Source organism: Ascaphus truei, chromosome 1, assembly GCF_040206685.1.
Source record: "Ascaphus truei isolate aAscTru1 chromosome 1, aAscTru1.hap1, whole genome shotgun sequence".
NCBI classification, from domain to species: domain Eukaryota; kingdom Metazoa; phylum Chordata; class Amphibia; order Anura; family Ascaphidae; genus Ascaphus; species Ascaphus truei.
Window position 1 is genome coordinate 370,649,807 of NC_134483.1, and position 13,944 is coordinate 370,663,750.

Sequence of the window (13,944 nt, forward strand, 5' to 3'; positions counted from 1 at the left end):
TTTGCATATGAAGTACAATTTTGGGCACCACTCTTTAGAAATGACATTATGGAAGTAGAGAAAGTGCAGGGAACAGCCACCAAATTATTAAAGGGGACGGACAATCTAACTTTTGAAGAGAGGCTAGCTAAATTACATTTTTTTACATAAGAAAAAAGGCGTCTAAGAGGGGATATGATAACTATATACAAATATATTCAGGGACAGTACAAGGTGCTTTCAAAAGAACTATTCATCCCACGGGCAGTACAAAGGACTCGGGGCCATCCCTTAAGGTTGGATGTAAGGAGATTTCACCAGCAACAAAGGAAAGGGTTCTTTACAGTAAGGGGAGTTAAAATGTGGAATTCATTACCCATGGAGACTCTGATGGTAGATACAATAGATTTGTTTAAAAAAGGCTGGACATATTTTTTAGAAAGGAAAGGTACTGTATACAGGGATATACCAAATAAGTATACATGGGAAGGATGTTGATCCTAGGAGTAATCCAATTGCCAATTCTTGGAGTCCGCAAGGAATTTATTTTCCCCTTATGAAATATCATTGGATGATATGTCACTGGGGTTTTTTGTTTGCCTTCCTCTGGATCAATAAGAAAGTAAAGAAATAGGAACAAGTATCTGTTGTCTAAATTTAGCATAGGTTGAACTTGATGGATGCATGTCTTTTTTCAACCTCATCTACTATGTAACTATGTAACTATTATTAAATGCCTTTATAAGATGCTGTATGTGAAAGAAGACTGTGAATGGTTGTTCGATCTCCATATTCGTTAAAAAAAATCATATGCACATTGCATCCTATTGATCTTGTTGGTAGATCATACTTGTAAACTATGTGTAGCAGATCCTTTCAGTGATGGCCTAAACCTCCGTAACGCAACTCTGCTTGTTTTATTGTATCGATATTATACACTATAAAGCAGGGGTGGCCAGCCTGCATTGTGGCCCGCGATGGCATTTGGAATGGCCCTCGTGATGATACGAGGATCAGCCACACAGGGGGACGGGCGCTCCACCGGTTTCCTCCTCCGGTCGCTGGGTCCTCTGTGCACTCTAGGGCCCCATCTCACCTGAGCTGCGGAGCCCCCTCATGCCATCAGCCCCGGGACGTGCGCCCAACTTCCGCATCTGCCCGTGTGGCCCAAGCTCCTTTCCGCCACGGAACCGGATGCCTTCCCCTGCCCCCCAAGGTAAAATTCTTAGAAACAGGGCTGGAATTGAGAGAGAGAGAGAGAGAGGAGGAAAGGGAGAATTGAATGAGAGGAAGAGGGGAAGGGGAATTGAGTGAAAGAGGAGGAGGAGGGGAGGGGAATTGAGTGGGATCGGAGGAGGAGGGGAATTGAGTGAGAAAGGAGGAGGGGGCAGTAGGACAGTGGCTCATCAAAAAAATTGTGCCCATTTATTGGCATACCTGATAAAAATGGTTAGCCACCCCTTATATAAAGTATCTGTAAATAGTGGAGCTTTCATATTGTGCATGTGAACATACTTATCGTCACAGAGAAAAGGGAGACCAAAAAGCGCACCAGCACAAACGGAGCAGGAAGAAACCAGAACAAAAAAATGATTAAAAGGGCACTTTAATGTGGCAAAAGACCCATCCAATGCATTTCGAACGTCGCAGCGTTCTTTTTAAAGAACGCTGCGACGTTCGAAATGCATTGGATGGGTCTTTTGCCACATTAAAGTGCCCTTTTAATCATTTTTTTGTTCTGGTTTCTTCCTGCTCCGTTTGTGCTGGTGCGCTTTTTGGTCTCCCTTTTCTCTGTATTGCATTGAGTAGCTGCACAGCCTGCCTGCCTGCCCTACCAGGATGTGAGTATTTGCATATTTTTCAGGGGAACCTGCCAATGAGACATATGGTGAGTGGGTTGCACCACACACCACCTGTCTTCAGGAGGATAGTACCCATTATATGACACAATAGGTACTATATCAATTGTTAGTACCCTGGTACAGTGGTCTGGCTTATTATCATTTTGAGATATACCTGCATTTGAGCGCTTCAGCTATTTTCCATATTACTTATCGTCACAGCCTCATCCTCTGTGTGAATAACATCAAATCATTAATTTTCTTCATCTGTGTATACGTTAGTATTTCATTGTGTGTATTGCACACTAAAAGTGAATACGTACATTCGGCTTGATTGGCCACTGCGACGGATATAGAATGTCTTAGTGAGCAATTAGCTACAGCAGACAATTTAGATATATCAGCATACTGCAGGGGGTTGTATACCCTGCTTAATTAGTGGCAAATGATCTGCCAGACAAACAACAACTTTCTTAAACTTGAAACAAACATAAGGGTTTCATTGTTTTTGCATGAAGACGCGCTTCTCAGCATACACCCAGGGATCGTTGCTGTCATATCTGCAATAATTAGGGGTTTGGGCCCATTGTAACATTGCAGATTTGCTACCATACGACCTTCATAGTTCAATGTAGACTGTAAGCCACTACATGCAGGGATTTCCATACCCGTTTGTATGTACTGTGTGCACCATTTTTATTTATTACTTACAGTTGTGTGAAAAAGAAAGTACACCCTCTTTGAATTCCATGGTTTTACATATCAGGACAGAATAATAATCATCTGTTCCTTAGCAGGTCTTAAAATGAGGTAAATACAACCTCAGATGAACAACAACACATGACATATTACACCGTCATGATTTATTTAACAAAAATAAAGCCAAAATGGAGAAGCCATGTGTGAAAAACTAAGTATACCTTATGATTCAATAGCTTGTAGAACCACCTTTAGCAGCAATAACTTGAAGTAATCGTTTTCTGTATGATTATCAGTCTCTCACATCGTTGTGGAGGAATTTTGGCCCACTCTTCTTTACAACGTTGCTTCAGTTCATTGAGGTTTGTGGGCATTTGTTTATGCACAGCTCTCTTAAGGTCCAGCCACAGCATTTCAATCGGGTTGAGGTCTGGACTTTGACTGGGCCATTGCAACACCTTGATTCTTTTCTTTTTTTAGCCATTCTGTTGTAGATTTGCTGGTATGCTTGGGATCATCGTCCTTTTGCATGACCCAATTTCGGCCAAGCTTTAGCTGTCGGACAGATGGCCTCACATTTGACTCTAGAATACTTTGGTATACAGAGGAGTTGATGGTCGACTCAATGACTGCAAGATTCCCAGGTCATGTGGCTGCAAAACAAGCCCAAATCATCACCCCTCCACCACTGTGCTTGACAGTTGATATGAGGTGTTTGTGCTGATATGCTGTGTTTGGTTTTCGCCAAACGTGGCGCTTTGCATTATGGCCAAGCATCTCCACTTTGGTCTCGTCTGTCCAAAGGACATTGTTCCAGAAGTCTTGTGGTTTGTTCAGATGCAACTTTGAAAACCTAAGCCGTGCTGCCATGTTCTTTTTAGAGAGAAGAGGCTTTCTCCTGGCAAAAACAAAAGAAGAGACAGCTCAAAACCTCATAGTGTAGTAATAAAATATATATATATTGTGTGACAGCAGGTGAGTATCTCACGTACATCAATTTAGATATTTAAAAGCATGGCATGTTATGGACATGTTACCACTGCGCTACCGCAACAGCACACGGCAGTCAGACCGATCGATGAGGTAGGTTCCTCTCTCTCACAAGGTGTCGTCTCTGCAACTTCTGCCGGTGTGTAGGTCGCAGGTAAGGGGGAAGATGTTGGCTTCAATCTGGAAGCATTCTGTTCCTCACTGGATGCGTGCGTCCGGTATGCAGCAAACTTCTGATGACATCACCAGAGTTCCGTCGCGTGTTTGTACCGGAAGGGGCTAGATGGAAATGTCCGTGAGGATACTAGCCTCGCAATAGACTTCAGTGTCCAAAGATGCAATCAAAGTGGTACTGGAACGTGCCTTCCAACGCGTTTCGTTATAGATTAACTTCGTCAGGGAAGTTAATCTATAACGAAACGCGTTGGAAGGCGCGTTCCAGTGCCACTTTGATTGCATCTTTGGACATTGAAGTCTATTGCGAGGCTAGTATCCTCACAGACATTTCCATCTAGCCCCTTCCGGTACAAACACGCGACGGGACTCTGGTGATGTCATCAGAAGTCTGCTGCATACCGGACACACGCATCCAGTGAGGAACAGAAGGCTTCCAGATTGAAGCCAACATCTCCCCCCTTACCTGCGACTTACACACTGGCAGAAGTTGCAGAGACGACACCTTGTGAGAGAGAGGAACCTACCTCATCGATCGGTCTGACTGTCGTGTGCTGTTGCGGTAGCTGAGTGGTAACATGTCCATAACATGCCATGCTTTTAAATATCTAAATTGATGTACGTGGGATACTCACCTGCTGTCACACAATATACATATATTTTATTACTACACTATGAGGTTTTGCGCTGTCTCTTCTTTTGTTTTTATCTAGTACGTGTGGTTTGTGGAGCCAGTCCACGGAATACAGCAGCATACCTCCATCACATACCTAGTAACAGATTTAAATTTTATGGTTGATCACAGCACTTTATTTATTGTTTCATGTATATCACATCATAGATTCACCTAAGTTGTTTATCTATATCACTTGTTATATCACCATGTCACAGTCCTGAGCGCATTTCCTATTTTGTTTTTATATTTCTCCTGGCAACCCTTCCAAACAAACCATACTTGTTCAGTCTTTTTCTAATTGTACTGTCATGAACTTTAACATTTAACATGCTAACCGAGGCCTGTAGAGTCTGAGATGTAACTCTTGTTTTTTTTGCAATTTCTCTGAGCATTGCACGGTCTGACCTTGGGTTGAATTTGCTGGGACGTCCACTCCTGGGAAGATTGGCAATTGTCTTGAATGTTTTCCACTTTTGAATAATCTTTCTCACTGTAGAATGATGGACTTTAAATTGTTTGGAAATGGCCTTATAACCCTTCTCAGATTGATGGGCAGCAACAATTGCTTCTCTAAGATCATTGCTGATGTCTTTCCTCCTTGGCATTGTGTTAACACACACCTGAATGCTCCAGACCAGCAAACTGCTAAAACTTCGGCTTTTATAGAGGTGGTCACACTTGCTGATGATCAATTAATCAAGGGCATTTGATTAGCAGCACCTGTCTGCTACTTAGCATCTTAATTCCTATGGAAGCAGTAAGGGTGTACTTAGTTTTTCACACGTGGCTTCTCCATTTTGGCTTTATTTTTGTTAAATAAATCATGACGCGGTGTAATATGTCATGTGTTGTTGTTCATCTGAGGTTGTATTTACCTAATTTTAAGACCTGCTAAGGAACAGATGATTATTATTATGACCTGATATGTAAAACCATAGAATTCAAAGAGGGTGTACTTTCTTTTCACACAACTGTATGTGCGACTGTCATCTATGGTACCGCACAGTAAAGTATGGTGGTACTTAGGGCAATAGGTATGGGGGTACTTTGGGCAATGAGTATGGTGGTACTTAGGGCAAAAGGTATGTGGGTACTAAGGGCAATGGGTATGGTGGTACTTAGGGCAATGGGTATGGTGGTACTTAGAGCAGTGTTTCCTAACCCTCTCCTTGGGACCTCAGCCATGCAATTTTGTAGGTATAACCAGCCAATCACACATTCATATATACCATAAATGCAAACGTGCTCTGTAATTTATTGATTATTACTAATATCTGGTCTGGCTGGAGTGTCCCAAGAAAATAATTTAGAAACACTGATTTAATCAATTGAAATAGAAATTGTGATGTACAGTGCATTGCTACATCCTGTATGCCAATTATTTTGTACTCATTTTAGAATAATGTGAATCAGTGAGAAACCAAATTAAAATAACGAAGACAAAAGGAATGGTTTCCAACACTTCATAACAATCGTCTTCATGTCTCGGTTCATTTTTTCACTATTTCCCCCACTCTTTCTTTGTTCTGTGCATGTTTGCTGTTATTATTGTGACATGGCATTTCCACTTCTGTCTTAGCATACTATTTCCTTCCCTTCTTCCTTCACTTCCACTCCAGACTGGCCGCATAAATCCAGATGACATAGATTTAGAAAATGAGCCATGGTATAAATTCTTTTCAGAGTTGGAGTTTGGACAGCCGGTAAGTGAGGTTAGATACCAACTAACTAAAATAGCTGGCAGGAAAATCTAAGCCTGCAGTGCTTCTGAACTGCATTGTACAGAAATAATGATGGTACATTACCTCCCACTTATGCCTCACGGTACATTAACTTTATGTTGCGGGCCTCTTTACTGACATCAAAATAACATCAGCCCTAAAATGTCATCTCCGGGAATTTTTTTTATTTTTAGTGTATTGAAAGTAAATAAATGAAAGCACAAGTAAAAACACCTAACAATATCATGAAACGTTTTGTAGTCCAAAACCGACACATTTAAAGCCATCACATACCGAGGAAAACGGAGAGGGAGAGCAGCAAGAGAGAGAGATTTAACGGAGGACATATTTACTTATGTACCTCTAAATAGTCATTTAGTGTTCACGAGGACAGATACCTGGAAAAGAAGCTGCAGTCATTTAAATACGCAAAATATATACAAATCTCACATCTGAAGTGTGCGCTATTGGATTTCACTGTGGTGCTCGTGCAGCTTTCTGTTCTTTCCATTAATATTTGTTTTGCTTTTCTGACACACACACACACACACACACACACACAAACACACACGTAGGTCAGAACAATTAACAGCCTAATATTCTCCAACCAACATAGCTCTTGTAGAAAAATATTGAAACGGGAGCACTATTGTTAACATGATTACATCTCAGTCATGAAGCGATGACATAGCGCATAAGTGCCGGAAGTCCGGTGGCACTCTGGTGCTGCCAATCCCCTGACACTGTGAAGGTTAAAATATGGTGTGACCATTTGAAGTCACACAGTTTGCATTCTGCACCGCCCAAGAGAAATGGGATGGCTTTGGTTTTAGCTGTGACGGTGCTGTCTCAAAGTGCAAACGTGTGAGCAATATTTAGGTTTACATTCATTTACTACACGTTTGTCTGCAAAGTATGACCGTAAAATAGAAAACATATCGTTTTGTAATATGAGCACACTTTCAGGATTCATGCACTACTAGTGGCAACGTGTGGCAGTTACTGTACTACTGTACCATGTAAAATAATGCGCTTATGTGCAGATAAAACATCTGAACCCAATATGTTTTATGGTAATGCAGAAGTTGGTTAGCTTTTAATGTTCCTGATAAACATACCTGCATCTTTCAAGTGTTGTTAGACGCTCGAACCATCTAGCGTGAGCTGGTGGTATAGATGAAGTATGTTTTAAATAAAGCCATGTGCATAGTTAATCTGCCTTGAATATAAGTAAACATGTTCACCAGACAAGTTTCATATATGATTGCAATCCATAAAGTCTTCTTACCAAGAGAAACAGACCAAGACATTTGCATCCAAACCACATCAAATGAACACAAGTCCCTTCATTCATGTGATTAGTAAATTCCAGAGGAACATTTAACAAGGGCGGCTATGGACCGCGGGGTTGGCAGTTACATTGATATTTTTTCAGTATAAGATATAGAGGGTTATTCATTGAACTGTGATAGTGCCGATCAGGGCACCATTGCAGTTTAGTGAATAACCCCCACAGAACCGGCTGAAACAATAATAGAACAGTCGTTAGAAGAAAAGTGAGAAAGCTGACAGGCATTATTTAAAAGGAGCACTTGTTTAAAAGGCTCTCAGAAAAGCACTTAAATCAAAATAGACAGAACTGAAAACTGTCAGATATGAAGTTTCTTCTCTATACAATTGATAGATGTATATCAGATTGTGAGTTCTTATTTTAAGGGTGATATATACAGCATGTATGTATATCTTCATTTATGTAGCACAATGTACGCAGCACTTAACAAAAGAGATCGTACAGTTAGGGTGACCATATTTGTCCTGTCAAAAACCGGGATCAATGTCAAGATTGGCACTTGCCGACTGTGATGCACGAATGGCGTTTGCTGGTCGCTGATGCGCAATCAAAGCTTGCGCACGAGTAGCCGGCAAGTGCAGATCACACATGCGCAGTGTGCGCTTGCCAGGGGGATGCAAAAACCGGCTAAACCGGGACATCTGGTCACCCTATGTACAGTGCAGGGAATTATAATACAATAAGTGCAACAAACCAAATTTAAAAAAGGACAACTATAAGTGGTGTGTTGTTTGGTAGAAATTAGATGGATTTGAGTATTTTGTGTGGTCTGAGTAAGACACGCACAGTAGTTTATAATTACAATTTTAAGTTGGGAATTTTATGCATACTGTACAGTCAAATTGTTATTCACGTGATTATATTCCTGTTCAGGCTTATTATAGAAATTTGTATCTTGATGCCTCTGCTCTTATGGGTACAGATGCACTTAGTTCCGTTAAATCATCAAAATAACGTTAAGTTACCTAAATTAGAAACTGACTTTATTTTCCATGAGTTTAAAGAAGCTTTGCCTTTAAAAAAAAAAAAAAAAAAAAAAGAATATATATTGCCCACTATTTGGGAAGCAAGGGGTCTCAGAGCTGAGCCTCGTTCATTTCAACTCCGCGGACCATCTGCTCCCCAAGATACTTACATGTGAAGGGGATGTCATTATCACACTTCTGTCTAATGGTCCTGTGGCACATGGGCCAATAGGAAAACGGTTGTGGCTTGTCCTCCTCGCGGCTCCCACGCGGGAACGCCCCCTGCACCGTGCGCACATAAAGCTTTTTACAAGCAGTAGCGGGTGAATGCGTACTGTGGGGGGGGGCACAAATACCCCTGTGGGCAGCCGGTGAACTGCCCTCGGGGCATCCCTGGAGATCCGGCCGGAACCGGAGAGTTCATCTGTACACCATGGTTATAAATAGTGTGATGAGATGCCGAGATCCAAAATAACTGGTAGTTTAGGGCCTCAGTTATATCTAAACTAGTTTCTCTGAAGACGTTTATAGGAATGAATCCAGCAGGTTTTCAAAACATTCTTTCATTTTCTGTATTGGGACCATTTACACGTGGACTAATCCATTTCCCACATTATATTTTCCTGGAGAGATCGTTCAAATGGCCATTTTAATTAAAACCCTTTTCCTTTTGTTTACGCATCGGTACTTAATAAGGACCACTTTCTATGAGGTGTAAGTTCTTCACTGGCATTTTCATGGTAGAATATTCTCAGCACTTTCTGAACAGCAAGTTTCACTCATAAGTTTAGTCTCCCGTGTAGCACAGGGGGGGGGGCAGCTCCAGTCCTCAAGGGCCAACAACAGGTCAGGTTTTAAGGATATCCCTGCTTAGTAAGGTGGCTCAAAGACTGCCGAAGATTGAGCTACTGATTGAGCCACGTGTGCTGAAACAGGGATTTCGTTAAAACCTGACCTGTTGGTAGCCCTTGAGGACTGGAGTTGGCCAGCCCTGGTGTAGCATCTTATGTGGCATTCTGTACATGTAGTTTGAGTCACTGAATAATTTGTTCTGAGATGTGTGTTGTTGCACTAAAGTAATACTTTGTCATAGCAATCACCAAAGGTGTGTTTATCATCTCCTATAGCTTTGCATGGAGACCTTTCACATCCCACTCGCCAACTTTAATAACGGTTTGTTGTCATTCCCAATAGCTATCTTTCTTCATCTTTTAAGTCACTCTTGTGGTACCTGACGCCGCCATCACTCCCTTTACTAACTGTTCCCACACCCCATGTCTCATTACGTTTTACTGTCATGATGATCCTCCATTTCATCTCCTCACCTCTTCCTTTTTGTTCTGTGTCTGCCACCAGCCTCCTAAAAAACTATTGGATTATGTTCAAGACAGTACCCCTGGTGTTCCCACTGAGGTAAATGAAATCTTATTCTTTGTTCGCATGGTCTGAGTGCACAGGAGATAAGGGGTACGATGGTTCCAAAATACATGACAAATGCCTACGTGTGTCCATGTGACAAGATGTATAATATAATAAGGAAACATGCTCATTTTTATGCCATATTCAGTCATTTATTCATAGTCAGTCTTTTATATAGTCAGTTATTTATTATTTAATTACGGATTTATTCTACAGGTTCGTTTTGTTATTAAAGATGCTCCTTTTTACCATTTGCAATGTGTTGCAGCCCTGTACTGAAATACTATGGGGGAGATGTATCCAGGTAAAGAGAGCGCGCATGGAAGCGTTCTTTGATGCACTGCTCCATTCTCTTCTTGCATTTGCGTCAAATGTGAGAGAAGGTGATTGCTACAGAAACGTTTCTGCCACCAATAAGATAAATAAAAGTAACTCATGGAGACGCAGAGTTTGATGCATCTATTTATAATCTGAATCCCTAACTCGTCCTGTTGTCACAGGTGAACTCGCAAAGTGATGCAAACTCTGCAAAACTTGGAGCAATGACTTTGAGTCATTGAACAAAGAGACACGAGAAAAATGTTGTTAAAAATTTGCTTTGATATATCACCCCCCCCATATTATTATATTTTTGATGCATGCATGGCACATACTGTAGGGTTATTATAATGATCACATGCTTACCACTATAAAGTGTGATTACTTTTTATTTGTAGACCTAAACAGTCATTGTTTTACGCGATAAGAGGTATACTTTAAAAATAAACTTTCCCCATTCTATTCTTCTGGCATAAATAAAGTATATCATACAAAGACCAGTGTTTTTCAACAAGTGTTCCTAGGAACCCTTAGTTTCCCCGGGCATCCCTAAAGGGTTTCCTGCAATTTTCAGGTCATTTGAAAATTGAACCAAATGTAGAAAAATGTACAATGCACCTGATCTCAGGCACACTGTTAGAGAGGGTTGGGGTTCCTTACAATGCATCTGATCCCAGACGCGCTATTAGAGAGGGTTGGGATTCCTTACAATGCATCTGATCTCAGACGCTCTATTAGAGATGGTTGGGGTTCTTTACAATGCATCTGATATCAGACGAGCTATTAGAGAGGGTTGGGGTTAGTTACAATGCATCTGATCTCAGACACGCTATTAGAGAGGGTTGGGGTTCTGCAGCATTTCACAATATAATTATAGGGTTCCCTAACCAAAAAAAATGTTGAAAACCACTGCCATAGACCTTGAAAAGGTGTCTTAAGTTTTGCATCCATGTTGCCACGTATCATGTGCTCTGACATTCAAGCACAGTATCAGTACTTTTTTAGTGGCACCTTGAGTACAATGTAGCTCATGTCAGTAAAAGGGTTCACAAGTGTACAGATACTGTAATGTATTCTTCACCCTATATATAATTTTAATAGGTACAGTATATTATAACGTATTTGACATTTCGAATGTAAGAACCTTCCCAATGGAAATTCTGCACTGATTGTAATATTGGCTGTTTGAGGCTTGGAGGCAAAGATCCATAAAAATTCAATTAACATATTCATCTGTGAATAAACATGCCATTCTTTTCCGTTTCTGCACAAACTTTCCAACCTGAAATCTCTATTTATAATCAGGGGCATGAAAATGTGCACAATATAATCCGATGTGAAATCCATTCAGAAAATGTCAGCAATCAGCCATGGGACCAAGCTCACGTTGGCTGTCTTCTCTGAGATGCCATTTTTAAAATGAGATACCCTAGTTTCAAATTAAATAATGAATTTTCCTGTGCAGTATTTACCAGGACACCTTAGTGATTGAGAGTTTGGGGGCAACATTGAATGATTAAGAATGCAATTGCCCCCAAAGTACTGCTCAGACATGACATTAAGGGCCCTGTTCAGAGTCCCGCTCCGTTCAAAAGAAATGGGACTGCAGCGCAGGGAAGATGGCTCCACAGAATATTGAATAAGGGCTTACGGCTCAAATTCACTAAGCAGCGTTAAAGCAGCCAAACATTGGTTTATTCAGAACTAACACCTGTAATTCAGCCGCCTTGAATGTGCTTAATGGGAGTCATTTCTTTATAGTTTGGATGTCTGCTGATAGTGTAGCATGTCTGTGCATATGCAAAACAGAGTCATTAACGGAGACCAATTTCTGAAAGCCTTAGACTTCAGTATTCTCCTTCTCCTCGGCCTACAGTACCTGGAGATATTAGTGATATGCATGGGTCTTATATATTTATTATTAACAATATTTACATACCCTTATGGAGTGGTGTTTTATTTAGTCCGGTGTGTATGTGGTTTTGTGCATAGTGATTTCGAGTAATAAAACTGAATATATTGATTTGTCTGGCTTTTGATGAAGAATTAATCATTTTGTGTATGCCCGAATACTTTTACAACTGATAGCAAATATACCCATCTCCAAGACCAATAGCTCTATTGGAACGGCAAGCCTGTCAATAGCGCCAAACTTATATATTCTATGACTTAAAAAACACAGCAAATATCCCACTGTTAACCATAGCACTGCTCTGTAAAACTGCTATAGATATTATTTAGGCCCAAATGCATCTAATTTTACATATTAGAAGTATAAGTGAACATCAGCCTTTTACCAGGAGTAAAATACATTTAACGCCACGTTAGTTTTGGTAGAGAATATGGCATTACTTAACATGTTCTTTAAATTGGGTTAAAGCCACATTAGATGTGTTAACTCCCATTATTGAACCCGCTCCTAATTCTGCAGTTTAATTTCAGGAGTCTCCATTAAAATAACATGTTTTCATAACAACTCAATAAAACTCCAACGCATAACATAAAATGTATACATATTAAATACATGTATACGTATAAATGTATGCTGTACACATATACATACTATAATGTAAATACAGTGCGCTTCCTCTCACTTCTAACTCATCTGCTTCTCAGAATAGAAAGTTGATTGATTTCAGCTGTTCATCCCCATTGCTCACTGTAGCCTCACCTAACACCATCCGAATTACTGCAAAAACCTGTTCTGTAGGGAAGGACTCTCCTGTCAATCACAGGCCAGGAGTGTCATTACACTGCTGGTGCGTCAATGCTTTAATTAGAAGGCGTTTTGTGAGAACAGAAGTGTATTTAATTACTTTGACATAATATACAGTATGCCAATTTGTGAAATGGGTCCGTTTTTCTGGTGAATATGAACTACTGTTTTAAGGAAAATAGTACAGAATTTCATATTATACTGCACTGCATACCCCTGATGTGTTTTTTTTTATGACTTTAACCATAATCGCCTTTCCTTTCTCTTTTTATCCTCATCACATCATTCATTGTCAGGTCCTCTTGCGGTTTTCAGTTCTGTAGAAATACTGCTCCAAAATCCTTTTTTTTTTGCCAAGTCTCATAAAAATGGCCGCCATTGCGATTTTCTCTAAATTGTTTCGTAATTCAGGCATTGACGACTAAAACTTTGTAACTGTTGCTGCATTATTTCCATATCTAGGTAAGATTAAGCCCTTGAAAATATACATTTTTATATATAAAAACTCTAAGATGCATCTCCATCTAAGTGAAATATCATCCTTCTTAAAAAAAACACCATGCCAAACGCTTACCACATGCAAGTACAGTTCAAATGGTACTTTATATATCAAGTTATATATAGTAGAGTGGCTCACAGCGTGTAGTATGTATTTGAAGTAGAGATGTGCTACAGTATATGGAAAGCATGACACCACGTGGTCAGCGTGAGCTGCAGAATGTGTCTAATTCTAGCTGTAATCTTGGACGCAAATGAAGTGATTGCTTTAAAGAGTTGTTGTCACCTAATGATGGATTTCACACTACTTTGGAGCAGTATCGCATACAGTATCTGTTTGCAAAGATCATATCCACACATGTAACGGAAGGGAAAATGTTGAGCCTTGGTATAATAAGGGCCGTCTTAACATGAGCTTAGCGAGGACATTACATGACCGCAACTATTTTTGTTATGCTTATAATAAGTTATTAATTACTATTTAATTTCTTATTTGTTCAGTCTTGATTAGGAAAAAAACAGTAACCTAATAGTATTGTCCCTGTATACCGTTAGCTTTGTATAACCTTGGGCAAATCACTTAATCTCCTTGCTCCA

General features: G+C 40.2%; 1 protein-coding gene and 1 long non-coding RNA gene across 22 annotated transcripts in view; one reads left to right on the forward strand and one right to left on the reverse strand.

Moving 5' to 3' along the window:
• SORBS2 (sorbin and SH3 domain containing 2) overlaps positions 1-13,944 on the forward strand; it is a 293,997-nt gene that overhangs the window by 223,965 nt on the left and 56,088 nt on the right. For 13 of the 21 annotated variants that reach the window (XM_075610127.1, XM_075610126.1, XM_075610132.1 and 10 more), the window contains 3 exons: positions 926-1,195; positions 5,979-6,062; positions 9,753-9,809. The exons of 5 other annotated variants lie outside the window; for them this stretch is intronic. In XM_075610127.1, coding sequence (XP_075466242.1) covers positions 926-1,195; positions 5,979-6,062; positions 9,753-9,809 — 411 coding nt within the window. The remainder of the gene's footprint in view (positions 1-925; positions 1,196-5,978; positions 6,063-9,752; positions 9,810-13,944) is intronic. 3 more of the 21 variants (XM_075610133.1, XM_075610144.1, XM_075610129.1) reach the window with 2 other exon arrangements.
• Positions 1-13,944, reverse strand: part of LOC142500815 (uncharacterized) — an 85,314-nt gene that overhangs the window by 35,623 nt on the left and 35,747 nt on the right. The gene's annotated exons all lie outside the window — the stretch shown is intronic.